This window comes from Balaenoptera ricei, chromosome 16 (genome assembly GCF_028023285.1).
Source record: "Balaenoptera ricei isolate mBalRic1 chromosome 16, mBalRic1.hap2, whole genome shotgun sequence".
NCBI lineage: Eukaryota > Metazoa > Chordata > Mammalia > Artiodactyla > Balaenopteridae > Balaenoptera > Balaenoptera ricei.
In genome coordinates, this window is record NC_082654.1 from 25,805,360 (window position 1) to 25,828,006 (window position 22,647).

General features: G+C 53.7%; 1 protein-coding gene across 10 annotated transcripts in view; it reads left to right on the forward strand.

Annotated features, from left to right (window-relative positions):
• The window catches only part of SH3PXD2A (SH3 and PX domains 2A), a 246,745-nt gene that overhangs the window by 175,157 nt on the left and 48,941 nt on the right, over positions 1-22,647 (forward strand). For 9 of the 10 annotated variants that reach the window (XR_009497980.1, XR_009497978.1, XR_009497979.1 and 6 more), the window contains one exon: positions 3,197-3,328. Coding sequence is in view for 4 of the 10 variants with exons in the window: in XM_059900003.1 (XP_059755986.1) it covers positions 3,197-3,328 (132 nt within the window). In the remaining 6 variants the exon portion in view is untranslated. Of the gene's footprint in view, positions 1-2,325; positions 2,349-3,196; positions 3,329-22,647 lie in introns of those variants that run through there. The other variant, XM_059900007.1, reaches the window with a different exon arrangement.

Below are 22,647 nucleotides of genomic sequence, written 5' to 3' on the forward strand. Positions count from 1 at the left end.
ATTAAAATGAGCTGATGTCTCTCCATTCCCCAGCACCCCGCTTATCCTCTCGAGCAGCTTTTGGCCACAAACCCATCACTCCTTGTTTCTCCCTGCCTCTGTTTCCCCATCTCCCCTTTCTCCCTTCCAGAATTTAGTTGTCTAGTTTTCCCAGATTTTGGAGGTGAGGCCCTGCCTGGTGTATCCGTATTGGCTCAAAGCAAGCCGTTAAATCACTGTTCATCTATCTGTCCATTCATTCATTCATTTCACCAACAGTTGCAGAGTGCACACCCCCAGTGGGCACTGTGGTCTGGTCAACAGATGCTACAAGAGTCGAGAAGAAACCCACGCTCCAGTCTTTATTAAGCAGCAACTATTTGCCAGATGTGGGGTGGGTAGGATGAGGCAGGGCCCCTCCTCGGGATCAGTGGCTCTCTATAGGCCACATACAGGGCACAAGTCAGGACACAAGCAGCGGCGTCAGGCGGACATGGGTTCAATCCCAGCTGTGTGACCTTAGGAAAATTGCCTCATGAGCCTTACTTAGTCTGCCTGTGTGTGAAATGGTGCTATAACAAGGGCCTACACCTGGGTTGTTCTGAGGATCAGCTATGGTCTGCATTAGGTAGTGCTGTCCCGAGTGAGCACTAATGAAAGCTTGCTATTAATTGTCAGCATCATCTGGGCTCTCAGGATTTGGAAGCTCTCTAACCAGCTGGAGAACTCCTGTCTTCTGTTTGTATCTTGAGTTTTCCTTTCCCACAAACTGGAAAGGGAGCCCCTGTGTCCCACAAGGGCAGGGGCTGGCCCTTTTTGTGCTGGGTGCACTCACTGCCAGCCCCCCAGGGACACAGTGGGAGGTAGCCTCTGTCAGCTCCGTGCCCAGCGCTGCCTCTGTGCAGCTAGCAGGGGTAGGCACGGAAGCTGGCCCAATCTGAGTGCAGAGCCAGGCCCGCCCTGCTGCCTAGGTATTGGTTGCATTTTGGCCTGAAATACAATCTTGGCTTCGGATGGGCTGCCTGGGGCAGTGCGTGTGCACATCCATGTGGCAGGCCTCAGCTGGGACAGGGTCCCTCCTCGGTCTCCAAAGGACTGAGCTGGGGCTGCAGGGTCCACACCTCATGGGAGAAAAGTGCCAGGGGCAGTGGGTTTCTTTCCCTTCCATCGCCCCCGCCCTAGGTTGGATGGAGCCTCCCACACAGAAAGACCCAAAGATCTAAGCAGCGTTTCTCACCCTGGCTGTGTATGAGAACCATGGGAGAGGAGGGGGTGTCTAAAAAATACCTGAGACCAATTCAGTCTGCATCTCTGTGTGTGGGGCTCAGGCATCAGTGTACTTTAGACGCTCCCCATATCTTGTGGGACCAAGTTGAGGATCATCGTGCTAGGAGAATGGGATGTCTGGAAACAGAAGTCAGAGGCAGTTCTGTAATGGAAAGAGAGATGGGCTTGAACCTAAAACACTGAGTGAATTTGGTTCTCTCCATAGCAACTGTGTGAGCTGGGGCAAGCCTCTTGTCCTCTCTGGGTCTCTGAGGTGTCTTTTGTGAAGTGGGAAGGTAACAAGGTTGTTGTGGGGATAAAATGGGAGAGTGTATGAGCCTGGCATAGAACATTTGCCAAGTTAGACTCAGGCATGTGGGGAATGTAGCTGCAGGCTGAAGCACCAAGGGGGCCATGTGGAGCCTGGGGACCCTCTCAACCATTTCTATAGCCAGGCTGGTGGTGTGAAGCCCCCAGCCTTTCAGGAGACTGGTAGATGTATAGGGTGATAGACACAGAGTTTAAGAAGTATGCTAGGAATTCCTTTTGCCGGGGAGATGGAGAGGGGGGTCTGGGAAGGCTTCCTGTAGGAGGTGACCAGTGGGTCTCTGGTTCATGGATCCTTTCAGCTCCTAGCCGGCCATGTGTTATCTTAGGTGCTCTGTCCCCACTGCACCCTAGTGATGGTAATAGTGAGGCGCAGAGAGCTTTCAGCAGCACATTCAATGCTGCACAGCCAGTAAGCCGAGATGGGCACCCAATCTGTCTACCTTCCAGACTGGCGTTTGCTTAATAAATGTTGCACTGGTCCAGTGGCTAAAGAGGACAGAGAGGCTGCTCGCTCCCTGCCCTCTTCCTGCTTAGCCCCACCTTTTGACCCCTCAAGCTCCTGAAACTGCCAGGAGAGGGCAGCTGGTGGCTTCCGGGAGCCTGACCACAAGCCCCAGCAGAGCTTAAAGGCAGAGGGAGGCTGAGTCGGTCTCCATGTGGCCGGAGGGCGGCAGCCAGGCCGGACGATGCCCCGTCGGGAAGCGGGCCTGGGGGCACGGGCCTGAGGCTGGTCCCTGGGGGACCAGGCCCATGGGCTCAGTGGCCGCGCCTAGGTGAGCCCAAGGGGCAGCAATGGAGCCGAACTTGAGGAAAAGTTGGCGGGGGGCGGGCTGGGCTCTCCAGCGCTGGCGCTGGGACTTTCTTCTTGGGTTTCAAGTAAACAGTCTCGGCCCTCCTCCCCCTCCCCTGCCTCCACCCCCGGCTCCTCATTCGATGGGTCTCATGTGTTTCTATTTAAGGGCTGCGAGTAAACCCCAGTGATTGGCGGCCTCAAAGCCTCTTGACTTCTCGCCTGGGCCCAGCCTGCCGTGGAGCCGTCCTCTCCCGCTCTCTCCCTCTCCCGCCCAAGGGGAGGACTGCTGACTCTCTTTCTCTGGGTTTACAGGGGTTGGGGAGAGGCCCGAGCCCTCCTCCTCGCCTGGCCTTTCCTCTCTGCTCTGCTCCGGCCTCAGCCCCCATGGGCCGCTCGCCCGCCCACCCGCCTGCGGCCCTCCCCTCGCACCCCTGCGGCCGAGGGGTCCGGAGAGACCACGTCCGCCCCAGGCCTCTCCTCCGACTCCCTCTCCCTCGTGCCGGGCTGTGATTAATTCATCGCGGCCGCAGGCTTTTTCCTCTGAGTCCCCTCGGCCTCTGTCTCGTCTCTGTCTCTCCCTCCGCGCCCCCCACCGCTGGCCCCCGGCTCCCCATGTCCCCCGGTCCCCGCGGCACAGCGGGCCGGTGTGGGGCCCTGCTATATGGCCTGTCCTTGGGGCCCGGCGAGCTGCGAGCCCTGGCTGCGGGCGGCCCCTCCGAGCGGCGCTGGCGACCGAGCAGCCTCTCCCGAGGCCGATGGACAGGGGGCGCCCCGGCCGCGGGGCCATGGCTGGCCGCTGGCTCACCGCATGCTTTCTGCCCTCACCAGGTGCCGACACCCACGCCGAGCCCATGATCCTGGAACAGTACGTGGTGGTGTCCAACTATAAGAAGCAGGAGAACTCGGAGCTGAGCCTCCAGGCCGGGGAGGTGGTGGATGTCATCGAGAAGAACGAGAGCGGTGAGTGCCCAGCTGGCTGGCCGGCCGCTCGGGCGAGGAGCCCGGCTGGTTTTTGTTCCCCTCCTCCTCCCCCACCTCTGCAGCTATACGTTATTTCCATCTGGCGGGGAGAGGGCCGAGGAGGCTGAAGTTTCCCCTGTTGGTTTGGGCTGCAGGCCAGCAGTTTGCCTGATGGTGGAAGAATGTCTCCACCACTCGGGGTAATTAACTGGCTTGTGTTAATGCAAGGCCAGGGTGGCAGCATGGGCACGACTGTCCAGCCCACGTTCAGGGTCCCTGTGCCCTCTGAGGCCCGGGGGAGGTTGCTCCTAGCTCAGGGGCATCCTACGGCGGCTTCCCCCTTGGGGCCAGATTCCAAGCTGGGGACGAGGCAGGGGTGGGAGGACCCGGCTGGCTGGTGGGGAAGGCAGGCCATGACGTCACTGTGGGGTCCCGGGTCCTCAGGCGGGTTGTCTGAGGAAAGGCCAGGCCTGTGGAGGTTGGCTAGTGTCTGGGCGGTGAGTTGACTGCCCCCTGCTGAGCTGAAGGCCGCCAGGCCCTGGGAAGAGGGCCCAGACAGGGGGATGAAGTCAGGTCCTGGGGCCAGGGAGGGTCCTGCAGCAGCCACCCTGTCATTGGGAACTGAGGCTTTGTCTTGGCTGTCCAGGGAACTGCCAGTTCCAAGGTTCTCACCGAGTAGGCCTCAGTGCCCTTGGCAGCAGGGGTCTCTCAGGTGGAGAGAGGAGGGCCCGAATCCGTCAGTCTGAGGTGCAGGCGTGTGTGACCCCTGAAGAGCCAGGGATGAACTCTGGCCCAGGACATCCATCATCAGTTTGCTCATGACCTGCTGGCGCTTGAATTGGTTCCTGGGGTGTTCTGTTTTGGTTTCGGTTTGCTGTGGGGGAAGGCCCCCGTGCGTGTGCGTTGGAGCCTCTCTGAGCTGTGTTTGGAGGACACTCCCAGAGGGGAGGGGCCTGTTCTTCTTTTCCTGTTCCACTCTATTCCCCTCCAGTATTTTAAGCTCTGACAGGAAGACAGATCAAAGGCTGTCTGTGCCTATTCTATAGATAGAATAACTGAGGCACAGAAAAATTGAGGGGACGTGAGTCACCTGAAGTCAACAACACGACAGAACAGTTCTTGGGCCCCTGATTCCTATGCCTGTGGGCAGCAAGTAGCTGTAGAGATACTGAGGAAATCCCAGTGGGCCTCCTGGGGGAGGTGAGATTAGGTTCCTGCTGCAGGAGTCTCAGGAGCTGTGTTCTCTGAGAACAGGGCTGTGATGCCAACATAGACCTGACTCATGGTCCTCTTGGGTCTGGAGTCTTCAAAGCTTGTTCCCCACAGGGGTGTCAGGCTCTGCCCTTGTGCCTGGTTGGCAGTGGCTGTCGCTAGCATAAAGGCCTGGGCCCTTCACCCCAGGTGCCCACACTGGTCTCCTTCCTGCACCGCTTGGCTTTCAGCCTTTGTCACAGTACCAGCCCCACCTCCCTGCCCCCACCCAAGCTGCATTGTCAAAGGGGCCTGGCCCTAGGAACCCTAAGCACCTCAAGACCCAAAGGAAGGGCTCTCTAATGGTGGGATTGGAGACACCCACTGAGGAGAGAGAGAGATGTTTGTTTTGGGGCTTGCTCCAAAGGAAGGCGTGTCGGCTTTTCCATATAAGGTCAGGGCTGCTCAGAAGTAGACTTCTGGCTTAGGGACCCTCTGCCTTGTGTCACCAGCACAGCTATATAGCCCTAAAGCAGCAGGAGGAGTGAGCCCCCATGTCTCTGGGTACCAGCCACTGGCCAGGATGGCTGAAGAGGAGACCCCACACAAAAGGCAGTCAGCCTGTTATCAGACTCCCTGCTTCCCTTTGCCTCCCACCCCACATCCAGGACCCTGCCTAGGAGTGGAGGAGGGAGAGCCTTGACAAAGTGGGGCTTTTGTGGCAGGCCTGGAAAGTATTAGGCACCTCCTTCTCCTGAGGAGTCCCCGATGGCTGTTTGAGGGGGCTCAGGTAGCCTGAATCCCCAGAGCAGCCCTCTGGTACACTGATCCTCTGAGGGAGCTGCTGTCTCTAGAAGCAGGATTCTGCCCACTACCATGTACCGGCTGGGTGACTTCAAGTCCCTTGCTCCCTCTGGGCCTCAGCTCTCCTTTCTGTAAAATGGAGACAGTCTCGTGGCTGCTTGGAAACAGGGCCTGGAGTAGATGACCTCCCCAAGCCCCCTCCCAGATCTGGGATCCGTGGCTGGGAGACTCCTTAGGGCCCCTGGGTGTTGGGTAGACAGAGCCCTGAATGTGGCCTTCCCACTTCTCTGGGCTTTGTGTCTCTCCCCTTGATGGAAACAGCTGCTCAGCAGCAGATATGTACACGGGGACCTTGGAGTGCTGTGTCCACGGTGCAAACCCACACCGTCTGTTGCTGTCAGAAACAAGGAGGCCTCCTAGAGTGTACAACCCGCGTAACCAGAGAAACTAAGTGGGTGGAGGGGAGCAAGGAAGAGGGCCAACTGCAGATCCTTGGGAGGGTGGTTTCCCAGTTCAAGGAAGCTGGATGGCTGACGGCGGGGGAGGGGAAGTGTGTTGGGCATCCTGCAAGCTGGCTTTGGAAGGAGTGGTGAGTGAGGCTTTTGAACTCTGGAACAAAGACCCAATTGTGATGCCTTTGACCTTAGGACTTGGTGGGCGTGTTGAGGCATTTCCACTTAAATTGTTGGGGCAGTAGTCCCAGTTAGCACCACCCTGCCCCCTGGGGCCTTGCCTTGCCCGCTGGGAGCCAGGACTCTGCCTGTGTCCCCTTCTCGCTTGGCTGAAAGTCCCTCGAGTAGAATGTTCGAAGAGGGACCCAGCCATCTCTGGCTCTGCTTGCTCATCAGAGCCCTCTGGCAGGGACCACAGCCCCTGAGGGATTTGGAAGTGTGCTTGTGCCAATGCTCTGTAATCTCATTGGTCTAAAGAGAGATGTGTCTGATGAAAGGCAATTCAGAGTCAGTAAACAGTAAACACCAGGTCCAGGCCATGCACTTCACATGCATCATCTTACTGGCATCGTGGAACGACCCCATGTGGTAGAAGGCACTCTAATCATCTTGTGGCTGAAGTAACAGGCTAAGAGGTTAAGTCATTTCCCTAAAGTCCCAACAGCTGAGATCTCTCCCTTCTACAGAGGAAGTGTGGGGAGGGTGAGAATGCGCTGATCCTGGGAGGGATCATCACTGAGCTGGTGATGCTGTGGGTCAGGGACAGACATGGGCTACCTGAGGGTGGTGTATACCCAACGCCAAGGACAAGCCTATTCTAGGGAATGTAAGTGGATAGACGTCAAAGACACCCACAGTGTCGGGACCTGAGTGGCTTCAGGGAAAGCATTTTTGATCAAACAGTGGGCCTGGGGCCCAGCCAGAAAAGAACTCTTTTCCTTCATTGATCAGGGACAAATCTAGCAGAAAGATTAGCAACTTTGTTAGCTTTGCCAACCATTTTTGTCTTGTCCTTGAAAACCCCTCCACCCTGACATAAACAACAATGCCTGAGATACCACCTTTGTAGGACATTCTTACACCTCAAAGACCACATTGGCTTTACCTTCCAGGAGGCAAAATCTGGTCTAACTTCTGGCAGAATGGTGATGGCAGGGTCCCAGTTGCTCTGATTTCTGTGTTAAGCAAAGCTGCTTCCAACTTTCCAGGATGGTTTCCTTCTCTCAGGGTTAGGAGCCAGGGGAGGATGTGGGGATATGAGTCAGCAGATGCTCATTCTTTTCCTGCCCCAGCTTTCCTTCTCTGAGTCTTTGCGTCTTTCCTGGCACTAGTGTGATAACCCTGGGAGATCTTATACTTCCTTGGAGGCACATAGCTATCGGACTAAGGTAAAAGCACTGTGTTGGCAAGAAGTTTTGAGCTCCTGGTCCATCCAGGTGAGAAATTGTACAGGTGAGAAAACTAAGCCTTGGGGAGTTTGAGAATCTTTAAGTCCCCTCCAAATTCAATGCTTTAGTCCCAACTGAGTTGTGAGCAGAGGACAGATACCCACTTAGACTTGCTCAAGAGTTTACTGAAAGGATTCAGGAAAATCTCACCAGAATCCCAAGGGTGGGAAGTACATCAGCCGCACAAGGACTGGGAACCAGAAAGCTGGCAGGAGACAAAGCAGCTACTCTTCTTGGGTACCATGTGGATTGAAAGTCCAGCTGTCATCTTCTCCTAACTGCAGACCAACCTTCCTTGTCTTCCTGTTCACTTGTAACAGTGGCCTGTTCACCTGCTGTTGGTTTGTTGAGATAACTGCCACCAACTGACAATGGTCTCTGGTTCTCTGAGTTCAAAATTTGAAGTTTGAATCTGATTAGTTTCTGGCCAGCCAATGGATGGGCAGACCTTAGATCAGGTGTCCAACCCTGGGCCAATCAGCTGTGTCCGGGAGAAGGGTCATGGGGTATAAACATGGCTACCTCGTCAACCTCTTCAGCAGTGGCTGCTGGAGCACAGGTTTTAAAGAGAGGAGGTATGGGGGGTAAGCTACCCCAAAACATGTTGGCTGCATCTGTTTTACTTATTTAGCAGCTGTGTGTAGTGAAGAGAACAAAGAATCAGGAGTCTATTAGGTTTAAGATCTAATGCTACCTAACTGTGTGATGTAAGCAGGAATCCATTTCCTCATGAGTCTTAAGAGAATAGTGATATATCCTACATGGGCTTTTCTTTTTTCCTTCAATGAAATGTAACTATTTATTATTTGACGAATATCTTTATCAAGAAGACAAACTAATAAGCTTTCCCCTCAGACTTGTGTGTCATAATGATTATTTTGTGTTGTCAAAGATGACGCATTCTTCAGCCATGTATTTTGTGAGTTGGAATCTTCTTAACACTGAAGATGTATCTATTCTGTTACTTAAGTATTTCTTCATGAACATTGTTATAACTGGTTCTACACGGACTTTTTGTAAGTGAGAAATACACTGTATATACTCATCGTTTATTCACTCTTTCATTTATTTCTCAAGTCTTGAATACCTCTTTTGTCCCAGGCTCTATGCTGATTGGGTGCATACCCATACGATTCCTGCCTTTATGGAGTTTAAACTCTAATTAATGTGAGCATGCTGGGTACTTAATGGGTGGACTGTATTGTGAGACTGGGATAGCTCTGCAGATTTTCTGCTGTCTTTTTTTTTTTTTTCTATAAATACATACCTATCAATAATTACTTTAAATTTATTTATTTATTTATGTATTTATTTTTGGCTGTGTTGGGTCTTCGTTTTCTGTGCGAGGGCTTTCTCTAGTTGCGGCAAGCGGGGGCCACTCTTCATCGCGGTGCGCGGGCCTCTCACTATCGTGGCCTCTCGTTGCGGAGCACGGGCTCCAGACGCGCAGGCTCAGTAATTGTGGCTCACGGGCCTAGTTGCTCCGCGGCATGTGGGATCTTCCCAGACCAGGGCTCGAACCCGTGTCCCCTGCACTGGCAGGCAGATTCTCAACCACTGCGCCACCAGGGAAGCCCCTCTGCTGTCTTAAATGGACTTCTCCTGTATATCTTCTGTATCTTTTACTTAGATTCTCTGCTTACTAAGGAACCTGCTGATTGGTAATTCAGATTGCCAATCTGCTCTTGAAAAAACATGTCCCAATAAAGATAGGATAGGCTCTTTCTAGAAGAGCAGGTTTGTTGCCGTCTGCATTACAGATAAGTGAACTAACACTCTTAACTCTGTAACAGCTTTTTAAGTGTTTGGTTCCAGTGAGCCAGCCCCATTTAGATGTGGTGACTGGTCCCTGTGAGGTCCTGTCCCAACTGATAGAAAGCCTTGATCTGACACCCTTCTCTCTCTAAGTACAGCACATGTATGGTCCTGCAGTGTCAGGCTAATCAGCAATTCCAAAGTCCATTCTGGTCCAAGACTGTCTCTGGTGTGCAGTTGTTGCCCACTTCATGAAGCTGCCTGGAAGGGAAGGGGCCATCGAGTATAAATCTAGGAACAGAAGTGAGCATCCAAATCCAGCCTTGGGCCCCTCAGCCCAGCTTTAGTCACCTGGGCTGGAGATGGTTTTGAGAATGAGATTGCACGATAGCCTAGCAATTAAAAATATGGGTTCAACTTAGATAAGCCTGGTTTTAATATTGATTTGGCACTTACTAGTGGTGACCCTGGGAAGTTACTTGAATCCTCTAAGCATCAGTTTCCTTACCTGCAAAAAGGAGATAACTGTACCCACAGCTGTAGGGTTAGTATCAATATATGCTGGTTCAACAGGAATTCAATGCTCAGTATGTGATAGTTGCTAGTAAGACCGCTGGACTGGGGCATCTGTACCACAAACTGACTTTGGAACTCAGCTCTGGTTAGATGCCCTCTTGTGTCCTCAGTTTCCCCATCTGGCTGGAAAATGGATTGCACTTCATGGTGTCTGAAGATCCTCTCAGCCCTGATGGTTTGTGAGGTGGGTAGGGCATGGAGGGAGCTTACTCCAGGGTAGTGACAGCAGGAGACCATGCTGGGGACCAGAGTCGCCCCCCTGGAGCCTTTGCTTGGCAGCTATCCTTGGCCCAGCCTGTGACAGAAAGGAGAGTTGGAGTCAGATTCCCCTTGGTGACCCAGGAGTAGACCTCGTGGGATCAGGAGCTTCATGCAAGGCCGGGAAGAGGAGAGGCCCACCTGTGATACCCTCATGCTGGCTGTCACTCAGTGGCTCTGTTGCATGGCACAAAACTGAAGTGCTGGGGGCAAGGGGACTAGCATAGTTGGGAAAGGCTGCCTGGAGGAGTTGGAGACATTGAGCTTGGCCTTGGAGAGAGGGGGGTAGATAGGAGAGAGGGGAAGGAATTCCAGTTCCATGTGAGTGGAGTGCCAGGTGGAAGGCTGGGCCCACTGAGGCTGAGACAGGAAGGCAGGTGTGTGGTAGGTTGCCTCAGGAGGTGTGTCCTGGTGAAGAAAGCGGAAGTTGGGCAGCAGTGGATGGAGAGGAAGAATGGGGCCGTGGAAAATAGGTGAGCAGGAGAGGGATCTGAGAATAGTAGTATTTGAAGCAAGTGATCCTGGCTGTGGGGAGGAAGATGTCAGGGGAAGGTGTGTCTGGGACTGGCAATAGCTCTTCCCTCGAGCTAGATCTGCACGGACAGTTGTCAGGAAGACATCCAAGGGCTTGTCAGCACTGAGTGCCGCCAGCCACCTGCCTGGAGCCAGCTGCCAGGTGGCCAGGTGGGGCAGTGGGCCCCCAGGCGCTCCCTCTGTCTCACCTCCACCTGTTCAGGTGGGGCGAGTGGAGTGGCCTGTCACACTGACCTCACATTGGCTGTATGGACCTATCGTGTCCCACGGCCTTTCCTTGAATAGACATTTCTGAACAAAAGATGTGGTTCCATGGTGACCTTGGAAATCCATCCAGCTGAAGTGCCAGAGTGACACCAGCTCATCCCAGCCTCAGCCCTGGAGCAAACGTGGCTGCCTCCCCTGTTTTTGGGGAGGAGGGCAAGCAAGATTGCACTGAGTCCTTTCACAAGCATCTCAAATGCTGCTTTTCTGGGTTTGAATGCCAGGGGACCAGTTGAACCACACACTGCCCAGACCCCAGCAAGGCCAATCTTCAGGTGATCAGTTGTCACTAAGTCCATATTACTTGACTAAGTGCCAGGCTGATGCCCAGAGGTGACAGAAGCCAACAAAGTCCTACACTTATGGGGCTCACATGTGGTAGAGAAACAGCCGTATGTAAACAAGGAAGATAAGTCTAGATTTTGAAAAGTGCAATGCAGGAAATAAACGGGCACTATGATAGAGATTAAGCAGAGGAAGGAGGTGATAGAGTGTGGCCGGGAAAGGCCTCTCTGGAGAGGTGCCAGTGAAGCTGAGAATGCTTGGAGCTTGGTGAATAGAGCAAGAACCAGAGGCTAGTTGCTCTGGGGGAGAGGTGGTGAGGACAGAGAAGTAGGAGAGGCCACGTAGTGCCAGGCCAGGGCGTGCTGTTCTAGGGGTAATGACCACCGCACACCAGGTGGGAGTCTTATAGTGTAGCGAACTGGTGACCCCACTCCCCTCCCCAGACGTATCCTGGCCCAGGTGCCCCGGGAATGGGCAACACCAGAGACCCCTCCACCTGCCCCCAACACACACACGCACGCACGCACGCACGCACGCACACACACACACACACACGCTTTGCCCCCAGGAAAAGTGACAGACCTGCTGAAGTGCAGGGAAAAGATCTCTCCGCACATTTCCTGCATTCTTACATAACAGATTTCACCCTGGGACTGTAGCACTTTCTGGGATATAATTTGTCAGGACCTCGGGGAATTTGGGTTGAAAAATTGCTACCCCTTGTTCTTTCCCCAGATCATCCCGCAGCTGTGTGATATTACACCCCTCAGCAGTTGGGTTTTCAGTAATCGCTCTGGTGGATATGGGGTTTGCCCCGGGTGACCGCCCTCATCTCTATCAGCATCTTTTCAGATTCCGTAACCTCATCCTCTGGGTTCCTGGGGCTGACCTGGAATCCCTGGCCTCATTGTGGGGGAACAGCCAGCGTGACTCAGTCGTGAAGCCTGGTGTTCACTGGGGTCTCCATCCTGGGAGCTGAGCTGTCGAATCCCCGGAAGTGGAGGGAAGCTTCTGGCTCATGTAACCCCAAACTTCATTTCTATCTATGTTTGGAATATGCTGTATGGAATTATTAGGGGGGGAAGGGTTGTTATTTCATTTAATTGTCTCAGCCCCAGCTCTACATTCCCTTCTAAGTCAGGGACCTCTCAGCCTCATGCTAAAATGCATCTGCCTGTGTAAGCTTTTATTGGACTGGATTGTGGGGAAGTGGCCCAGGCACCATGGGAGGTGATAGAAAGCCAGACTCAGAGAAGGAATCAGCCAGGGACTGGCCACAAAGTGAGTGAACCATGAGTGGGTTTCTGAGCCTGGTGTGCTGTGATAGCGGGGCCCTCTCTCCTGTTGTATCTGGCCCATTGGCATTGCCACTGGCCACCCTTGGATCACTGTGTCCCAGAACCTTGTGTTTTAAGGGATGTTCTAAGCCCAGTGGCCTGAAGCCTGCATGTCTATTCTCTGAAGACTCGTGCTAGGGGGATTATTGGGGAGGTCAAAGCCACCGGGGGAGCAAGTGCCTGCTTATGCCAGCTAGTAGGGGATTTGGCACATTTTTCAAGGTGACCTGTTTCTGAATCAGAATAGTTTGTTTTACAAGATATAAAACCATGTGGTTTCTACAACATCTTGGTAAGAGGAACGGCAGATGTTGGCATTCTCTCCTTTCCAGGCAGAAATTGAAACCCAGAGTGGTTAAGTGACCTGCCCAGAGGTTGCACAGCTGGGAGGTGGGGCATGGGCTTCCACACTATTTATCCAGTGCTGTTTGTACAGTGTTTGGAAATCTGTAATGCAATCAGTGTTTGCATTTCTCTTCCTTGTGGATTTTACTTCTTTGAAAAGCCAAACCCCAGAGCGCTCTGCTGTGTGAATTCTCCAGGCCACAGAGAGCAGGAGAGCAGAGGTCAGTCCCGCTGAAGCCCCAGCTGGGGTAGAAGCAAGGCCAAGGGGTAGGGCAGAGGGAATATGAAAGGGAAGAGGAGTTCGCTAGCTCAGTTTCCTGCAGAAGAGTTGTGAGTGTTCCAGTGTTTGGCTCAGCCAGGTCCACGGGGCAGGGCTGCACTGGATGGGTGGATGGGTCAAGGGCACTTGGGATCTCACCAGAGATCCGCTCACCAGGACTGAGGGTGTGAGAGCAGAGCCTGGGCTATGCCTGGGTCATGCCGGTCAGGACGCCTTCCCCTTTGTCCAAATAAATAAGGCCTGTCCTGGCCCCGCCCCAAACCCCACAGGACCCAATGAAGAACTCCATTGAAGTAATCGCCCCTATCTTCCCATTGCTGGAGGTGACGATATTCTAGGGCTCTCTCTTACCTGCAGGGTAAAGGCCCAGATGCAGTGAGTCCATCCCATTCACAGCACACCTACCATGCGCAAGGCAGAAAGCACAGTGCTGCTGGGGCCAGATGGTATTACTGAGGGGGCGGGAGGGCAGGACCAGAAGACACAGTCTGCTCCCGGTGCCTTGGGCTTTCATGAATACTGTCAGGTCCAGAGATGGGGTAGTGGCTGGGTTGGGTGGTCAGAGAAGTCTTCTGGAGAAAGTAGGCCTTGAACAAGGATCTGAAGGAGGAAAGTGCTCCAAGCTAAGTGAATGACATGTGCAAAGGTGTGGCATGGCACAGATGAGGGGGATCCAGCCAGGTGCCGGGGCTGCCCGAGAGGAGACGTTCCCCTAGCGATAAACAGGCCGGAGGGGCGCCTTGAGCGCCTCAAATGTCAGGGGCAGGAGACAAGCTGCAGGAGACATTTCTGACCATCTGCCCGAACCCCCCTTTGATAGAGGAGGAATGGGGGCCTGAAGTCACTTGCCCAGTGTCCCACAGAGTTTGTGGCAGGGCTGCCACATGGCTGGGGACCATTGGTGCAGAGGTGCCGTCTCCGAGGCATGCTGGTATCTCCTCTGAGGCCGCACTGCCCGCCCAGGGCTGGGTGCACCCCATCTCCCCTGACTGACTGAGGCCCAGCCTGTCCCCCAGGTGAGGGGTGGAGGTGAGCTGGCTCTTCAGCTCCCCACCTTGGGCCCCTCAGCCTGCTGCTACAGCTGGAGCCTGGACACAGAGAGCAGAGGTAGACCCAAGAGAGAGCCGCTCCCTGTGTGTCCTCCCCCGTCCCCTGCGCTCAAACAGGCTCGATTTTCAGACAAGGTGCCTTCCCCCACAGTGAGGTCATCTTCAGACACCCCAACTTGAACGCAGACTCCCCCTTTCAGCAACGCCACTTCTCGGGGTTTAAGTGGGGCTATCCCACTGGCTAGCTGTCCCCCCACCAGTCCAAAGCACTGCCTTCTCCACCTCTTACGTTCCTCCCTCCCCCCGAGGAAGGCGGTGGGGTCGCTGTGGAGGTTGGCCAGGCCTCCAGGCCTGGTGTTTCTGGACACTCTGTCTTCTCTTGTTTGTTTTCTGTACTTCTAACTGGTGCCCTCGCAAAGCCCTGGCCTCCTCTCCGCTCAGCGTGCTCACCGTCTTCTGACTGAGGCAGAATTCTGTGCTGCTGCCATCAGGATGCACCCGCAGCAAGGCCTGGGATCTTGGCCCTGCCCCAGTGCCTGCAGTGTTGGCTATAGGCTTCTCTGTAGCCTGGCCAAGTGACCTCCTTGTGCCCTTTCTGCCAGTTCCAGCCACCTACTTCTTGCTCAAGGCATTGGGTCAATGGGTTGCCACTTGGCAGCGTGCTCGGGGTGTCATCTGAATGGGCAGAGTGGCCGTGTGCCCTCGTGGGAGGAATGACAAGCTTTGCATGAGAGGATCTCAGTCAATCTAGGTTCCAACCTCAGCCACCCACTAACCAGTGGTGGCTTGATCTCAGGCAAGTCTCTTTACCTCCTGAGCTTCAACTTTCCTCACCTGTAGAAGGGAGGTGTGATTCGGAGTGAAGACAGTGGCCACGGCTGCTTTCCAGATACCAAGCTCTGCCATTCCCCTGACCATCATGCTTTTGTCAAGCCAGGCAAGAAGCAGGCCTTTCATCTCCATAGTTCCAGAACTCCTAAGATCCCCTCTAACCCCTGGGGCTCCAAGAAAAAGCCAGTTTCAGCTTAGAGGGAGCAGACAAGGGGAATCTGACCATGCTGACAACTTTCAGCCAGCTCTCCAAGCAGCCAAATGGGTCACTGGCTACAAACATCCCTAGGTTTGTAATGATCACAGGGCCTGTGGGCTCCTGGACACCTTTGGAATGGGCTTTGTGAGGCCAGATGCTCCACAGATTAAATTTCCAGGGAGGGAACAGCTGAGAAATAGTCTTGAGCTTTGCTAAGCCACTTCTGTGCTATGACAGCAAAAGGGGTGTGTGTGTGTGTGTGTGTGTGTGTGTGTGTGTGTGTGTGTGTGTGTGTGTGTGTGTGTGTGTGTGTTCTCCACTAATAAAAGGGAGGGGATAGGCAAAAGTGGGCGATTGTCCAATCCTGAGCCTTCCTCTCTCCTTCAATTTGCATCAGCAAATGGGACAGCTGGTGCTGCTGTGTTTTCCAGGATGGTGCTGGTAACAGAAGGAATATGATTAGTGTTGTGGAATTTTATGGTAGGGATTGGGGGTGGCTTTTTTTTTCCCTCCCTTTAAAATAAAGTGGTGTTTTGAAGAGTTGCCCTGGAGAACTGCTGAAAGCAGAGAGGCTGACAGATGTTTTTTGGTCATGTCAGACGAGGACAAGATTATCCAAGTGAGCGAGGGGTGTCTCTCCCCGTCAGCCGTGCTGTGGGGTTCCAGGGCTGTTCTGCCAGAAAGCGAGCAAGGGGCCGTAATCACAAACAGGCCAGGATCAGTTACAACCAGAAGTTTTACTTTGGACTCTTGGCTTTGATGGGGAAGAATGCAGTTTTCCTTGCCCCTCCTCCCCCGTCCTTCTCAAGTTAAACAAGGTCTGTGAAAGCAATCACTCTGGGACTTAAAAAAAAGGCCAAAATTCAAGCCAGCGCAGGGTCCCGAAGGCCCAGCATAGGAGAGTTCCACCAACATCCACTCATTTGGGGGCAGGGGTTTGCCCGGCCCGTTTGCTGTTCCTCCTTGAAGTGAACTGGAGAAGCCCATTTTCCCTGAGTCTTTTTCGTCTACCTGGGGCATCCTCACCTCCGTCTTGCCCGCCAACCAAGCATCTTGACCCCTCTGCATATTTAAGCTGGCATTTTCTGCATGTCTGCCATGTACTTAGCACAGTGGGGTGGGGATATAATGAAAATGGCTTAGCATATTGGAGCAGACCCTGACCAGCCTGTAAAGATAACAAAATAATGGGACTCTCACCCCTCCTAGCCCCAACCCAGCCCTAGGAGGCCTGCTTCTTATCCCCTTCCCCTTGCCTCGACCAGCACCTCCTCAGCAAGCATCAGATCAACTCCTTCACACTTGGGTGTACATAATACTGCTCCTGGAGTATTGACACTGTGAGGGGCATGCTTCCCCCTAGCCTTGGTAATGGGAGCAAAACCAGAGGTGGTGAATGCCTGGACCTCCTTGCCCAACAGAGCCAGATTGTAACTGACTGTTCTTTGGAGGACGGAGAGGAAGCTGACCTCTTCATCGGGGCTTTGCACAGGGGGATGGAGCATCCAGGGCTGCTGCCGCAGTGCCTCGCTGATGAGTGCTTCACCCCGTTCTTCTGCTTCCACGCCAGCCCTGTGTCCCAGTCCTCACTGCACAGCTGACACAAACTCGCCTCCTTGGACTTAAAAAGCCTCCACTTTTGGTGGGGCCAGAGCGTCTTGTTGGTGCTGATGTGGCAGCTGGGAGGATTCTAGCCTGCCCTCCATGCCCTGATCTCTTAGCCCCTTTGGGGCTGTCCCCCCACCTCAGGGGCCTAGATGGTGTCAGAGCCAGGTTTGGTAGGAACTCTGATCCAGAGACCAGGACAGAGAGAGGGGATGGAGACACCCACATCCTAGGCTAAGGGGCAGGCCAGGGCCGGGGAACAGGAGCTGATGACCATATTGCTCACTTCCTGGGAAGTGAAGTTAGAGCCTGCCATCGCTGAGGGCTGGGACTCAGCTGCGGTGTGTTGGGCCTGTCACTGCAAAGGCATATTTAAAGGGGGGAACTCTTCTAGGCCCACCTCGATCCCCAGACATCTGTTATCTTATTCCACCCAGGCCTCCCCACCTTAGAACCACTTCTAGAACAGAGTCTCTCCTCCAAGGGCCCTGTGGTGGTGGGATGACCCCATGGAGGCCAGGAGATGGGGTTCTGGAGGGCAGGCTAGGTCAGTGACTTCCCAGCTTCCTACCCTCTCTCTCTGCCATCCGGTACCAGGATCTTCCTGCTGACCCTGGTGTGGTGTTGATCACAGGCTGGCTCTCATTCAGAGTGGAGAAAACCAAACCATGCGATTAAGTGAGTGTGTAGTCAGGGGCTAGAAATGAGGCACTCATTCATTCCCCAACTTTTATCTCCTGCTATGCGCCAGACATCGAGGCACAGGGATGAGCAAGGACGGCTTGATCCCCATGTCATGGAGCCTTCAGTCTCATGGGGAAGGAGGGGACTGCGATTGCTGGTGTGCCAGAAGGCAGGGTGATGACTCTGCAGACCCTTCCCCTTTGAGTGTTGGGGGCAGGGTCACCAGAGATTGACAGGGCAAAGGTGGAAGGAGCTCCTTGATTGGTGTCCATGGGTGTCAGTCACTCCTGCCTGACCAATCATTGTAACTGTGGTGCGACTAGAATGAGACACCTGGCCACAGGCAGTCTCTGGGGCAGCTGGACCAGGGGTGTGACCTTTTCTCCTTGGATTGGGGTAGGAGCTGTATTAGACCACATCTTAGGAACTAAGAAGACAAGATATTGCCCAGAGGCAGGAGAAGCTCAGGGAGAGAACCTTCCTAAATCATACAAACCCAGCTGGGCTCCAGGATGGTCATCCCAGGCCCAGGGTATTCCAGCCTCAACTTAACCCATTTGCTGCTTTCTGGATACCACTGATAGCAGAAACTCTGGGAAAGGCAAGAAAGGGATTGCTGAAGCCCCTCCTATATATCACACGGTGAGCCAGACACCTCTGTGCTGTGATCACCGCCCCCGCCCTGTAAAGCACAGGTAGCATGACTTCCATTTTACAGGTGGGAAGTTGGGGCCCAGAGAGTTAAGGTAGTTTGCCAGCGTCTTCCCCGCACACTCTGCTGCCTCTTGGTGAATCCTCTTTGGTTCCCTAGGACAGAAGCACCATGGTGGGAGAAGCTGTTTCTTCTGTGTAGCTTTTTCCCCACCCACCCTCTGGGGCTTGGAGACAGCAGGGCTCTGGGGCTGCTCTTTCCGGAGGTCCCTCCATGAGTTGCACGCACCATGGAGGAGGGCTTCGTGTTCCCCGTATGAGACACCGTGGCTCCAAGAGTCCCAGTGGAGGTCTGCAGCCGGCCCATGAGGCTGCTTTGAGTGGGCTTGGGGAGGGGCCGCTAGTGCATAGAATCCCTCTGCATTCTTCCAGAAGCCTCACCCAGGGCATGGGCTTGTCCCTGGCGCTTGGCCTGTGGGACCTCCCTGAGCTTTGCTTTTCCATTCCTGTGAGGGGAGAGGCCCAAATGAAAATGGCCCAGTCAGGTGTGAGCAGACTGTGAGAGCTCACGGGTGGCAGCATTAGCTTACTGGGTGATCTTGGGCAAGTTAGGCAACAAGCAACAGAAATCTCCCGGTCTCAGGTTCCTGTGGGCAAATCCCTCCAGGTGAGCTGAGGGTGCTGTGAATCAGAGGTACCTCCCCAATTTAGGGGACCGGAGGAGGGAACACTGCCCAGGGGCTGAAGAGCTGTGCTGGACTCTAGCCCAGCAGAAGGCCCCGGGGCCAGAGGAATGGGAGCTGTAGAGCAGATGCCCAGCGCTGACCCCAGGGGCTGGAATCAGAGATAACTGAGGCCAAGGGAAGCAGGAGGGACTGTGGTGTGGATGGAGAAGCCAGGCAAGGTGGAGGAAGCCTTGTGCCCATCTGTCATTGCATTTCGTGTTCAACAACTGCTCACTGAGTCTTCTTTGTCAAACACTGAGCCAGGCAGGAGCTCAACAGGACGCCAAGATGAGCAAGACTTGGCCTTTGTCCTCAAAGAGCTCTTGGTCTAGCTGGGGTGACAGCCAACCCAAACCTAAGGTCAGGGTGTCAGGGGAACATAAGGGCACGAGAGCAGAAGGGCAGTTCATGGGGAGACACTGGAACTTCGCAAAGGTAATGGTTTTGAAAGATGAGGCCCGGGCACAGTGATGGATCAGAAAGACCAACATATTTGGGGCTTCTGAGCTCTGCTGGGTGTGCACAAAAAAGCAAGATAGAGGGCGTGTTTGTTTGTTTGTTTTTTAAAGAAAACACTAGTACAGGTGCTACTCAGACTGTTTAATTGCATGCCTGCTGCTTTATAATGCCTGAGGTTTGGGAATCACAGTTACAGGACCCCAGGTGGGACACTCCCGGGTACCATTCTTCTCCCACAGTCTCCTAGGGTGACACCAATGGCTCCCAAATCCCAACTGGGAAGGAAGCCTGGAAAAGCATCAGCATTCATGGTGGCTGCTCCCCACGCCACGGGGAGGAATCCACGTTGTCAGAGAGCTGTTGACGTCGGGCGGTGCAGGTTTTTGCAAGACCTCTATTTAAAATTCCCCAGAAATTAAAGGAGGAGGGTTTGGAGGGAGGAATGCCCTAGACAAATTGCGGAGTGGGTTTGTCTTGTTTATGGACATGGTCTTTAAAGTTACAATTGCCCCTGTTTATTTTTGTGCCAATTGAAGAGGGGCTGAACTCAGCTAGAAGGGAGGGGACGGTTGTCAGTCTAAGGCTTTTAGTTGAAACCACCTCAATTCTGGGACCAAGAAGCCTCCGTTTTTAGCAAAGAGAGAAAAGGGGAAAAGTATACAAACTCATCCATGTGTACTTCTTAGGCACTGGAGTAAGCTAGTTAAAAAGATAAGGATAACCCCTTATATTTCAAATGACTGGTAACAGCTACAGAGGGTTCCCTCAGCTCTTTTCTCCAGACTGGATATACTCATATAAGACACCAGAAACGTTGCTAGGGGGCCCCCATTGTTTTCTTTTCTTTTTTTCAATTTATTTAATTATTTATTTATTTATGGCTGTGTTGGGTCTTCGTTTCTGTGCGAGGGCTTTCTCTAGTTGTGGCGAGCGGGGGCCACTCTTCATCGTGGTGCGCGGGCCTCTCACCATCGCGGCCTCTCTTGTTGTGGAGCACAGGCTCCAGACACGCAGGCTCAGTAGTTGTGGCTCACGGGCCCAGTTGCTCCGTGGCATGTGGGATCTTCCCAGACCAGGGCTCGAACCCGTGTCCCCTGCATTGGCAGGCAGACTCTCAACCACTGCGCCACCAGGGAAGCTCCCCATTCTTTTCTTTTTGATTTCTCAGCACAACCCTGGTAAGTACATGCTACTTAATATCCTCATCTCACTAGGGAGGATACTTCATCCTCTTTTGTCAGCCATTTTGGATGACCAAGTATTGTTCTAGCTCAAAATCGGTTTCCTGAAAAGGTCACCCGCGCAACACTGTGGTACACAGGGTGCTTTTAGATGGTACAGAGAGGCAGTATTAAACATTTCCGCAACACACGGTGAAAAAAAACTTTGTCCTGTCCTGTTTCAGTTCTCTTCCAAGCCTGATTTATCTCCGCCTGATGGTCGACTCTCTCTGACCGCTCTCTAATAAATCTCCCTCTGTAACAAAAAGGAAGCAGGCTACAGACGTAGCCTCTTCGGTCACAGCACAGCTCGAATTTACTCTGTTGCTTTGTTCTGTGTAATTTTATGGTTGGGGCTGGTGGTCCTAATTGTTTATTCACGATGGCGATCCGAAGTTTCCTAAACAGATTATTTTCTTGAAGTTAAAAAACAAAGGGAGATTGCTTTAAACATGTATTTACTATGTGAACCACAGTATATGTAGTTCAAGGATATGGCAAAAGTCATCCATGGTGTGGAAGTATCTGAGGTTTCAGAAATGCTGATCCAAAGTCACTCTCTCCCGGCAGAGCCCTCGGGTGAGATCTCGTGCCAGAAAACTCTGTCAGCCAGGGTGCCCCTGCCTTGCCCTGCTATGTGGGCTCGGAGAGGGTGAGGGAGAGGCTACCTAGAGACGGGGGCAGAAATCATCCGTTAGCCCCTTCCTGGGGGAGCATGGCAAGAGGGGGAAAGGCCATGCCCACGACTCTCCTGAGAACTGGGTCTGCTTTGTGGACACTGGCCGAGTGGAGGAGAAGCAGGTGAGGGACTGGTTCCCCGGCTCACTGGTCAGATGGAAATTCAGGGAACCTAACAGAGAGAGCAGGCGGTGCTGGTGTCTTTCTGCGAAGGTAGCAACAGCTGGAGTCGTTTTTAAGCGGAGCCGCGTGGCTGCTGTACTGGGAGCCAGACGCGGGTGCCCGTCCCAGCCCTGCTCCGTTTTAGCCAGCACCTGGGTAAGTCACCCAGTCCGGGTGCTTCCTAACGCAGCCTAAGATTTCGCCGGCTTATGGTCCACCCCCCCAAACTCCAGGAACTTTCTCATCCTTGCTGCCAAGTAGGGTGACACATGCAACCCAAATGCCTGAGACACTCCCAGCTGGCACCTAGTATTTTGGCATAAATATGAATAACGCCCCCATAGACTCCAAAAAGTTTAGACAGTGAAGTATAACACCGCTGTCCTGAGCCATGTCCTTTTGTCTCTGTGTTTACTCCTTTTCTCTTGTCAGATTTGACCTGTCATTACCATCTGTTCAGATCTTTTTTTTTTTTTTTTGGCTCCTGATCCTGGCACAGCTTTTACTAAATGAGATGGTGCGGCCAACACAGCTTCCGTCCTTGTACTATGTCTGATTAAAACATCCAACGGCACAGGTTCCCAGTGGGTGTAACCAGTGAGTTGTCACGCCCTCTTTGGATGTGACCTCTGTGGTCGGCCATCAGCTGCGAATCTATCGCTGTGGCCCTGCAGCCCCCAGAAGGATCATGAGAGCCCCAAGGTCCAGGTGGCTCAGCTGTGACACATCCCAGACCCGCCGGGCCAGCAGTTCCTGTCTTACCAGAATCCCACATGGTCTGGCCCCCTTCCTTCCTGTTGCCTCTACTCAGGGCTGCCTTGGTCATGCTCAGAACCGCTTTCCAGGCTCTCCAGCCACCCCTCAGGGAACCCAGGTTTCCCTTCATCAGGACCCATATTGAGGTCACCTCTACTCTGGAATCTACCTTCTGCTTCGAAAGTTGGGACTGTGGCCCATTCTGCATCCTCTGGCCTCGCTCCCACCTCCGCGTCTTTCAGGGCTGCTCACGGTGGCCTGGCAGGCTCTCGGTCAAGTGCTCTCTGGCCTTTTCTCACGCCAGCTAGTGAGAGCTCGCGGAGGGCAGCTGTCCGTGCCACCTCCATCTCCGCCTTGCGGCCATTTGCCCGCCACCTTCTCGGTCAGTGCCCTCCAGTGTGAGCCCCTGACTCCAGAGGGGAAACGCCGAGCTTCGGACAGGTGCCCCGCAGGCCCCCTTCCCCATAGAGCCACACAGTCTGCGCCCGCACTCAGTCTCTTCCAACTTCCCTCTTTCTTACTCTCCCTCTTGCCTGGAACACCAGGGGAAACACCCTTTTGTTGCCCTGAACATTTTTTCAGGGATCCACATGTGAGACTTTAACCTTCCTGTGATTCTGAGAGGTCCACACCTCCCTTCTCTGTTTTTCTCGCTGCCGCCCCTCCCTCCGTCTGAATGCCTCACTCACCCTGCAGAGCCACGTCTCGCCCACCGTTTGCATCCTTTACAATCATGGCAGAAAATACCTTTTTGCAATCCTACCCTCCTGA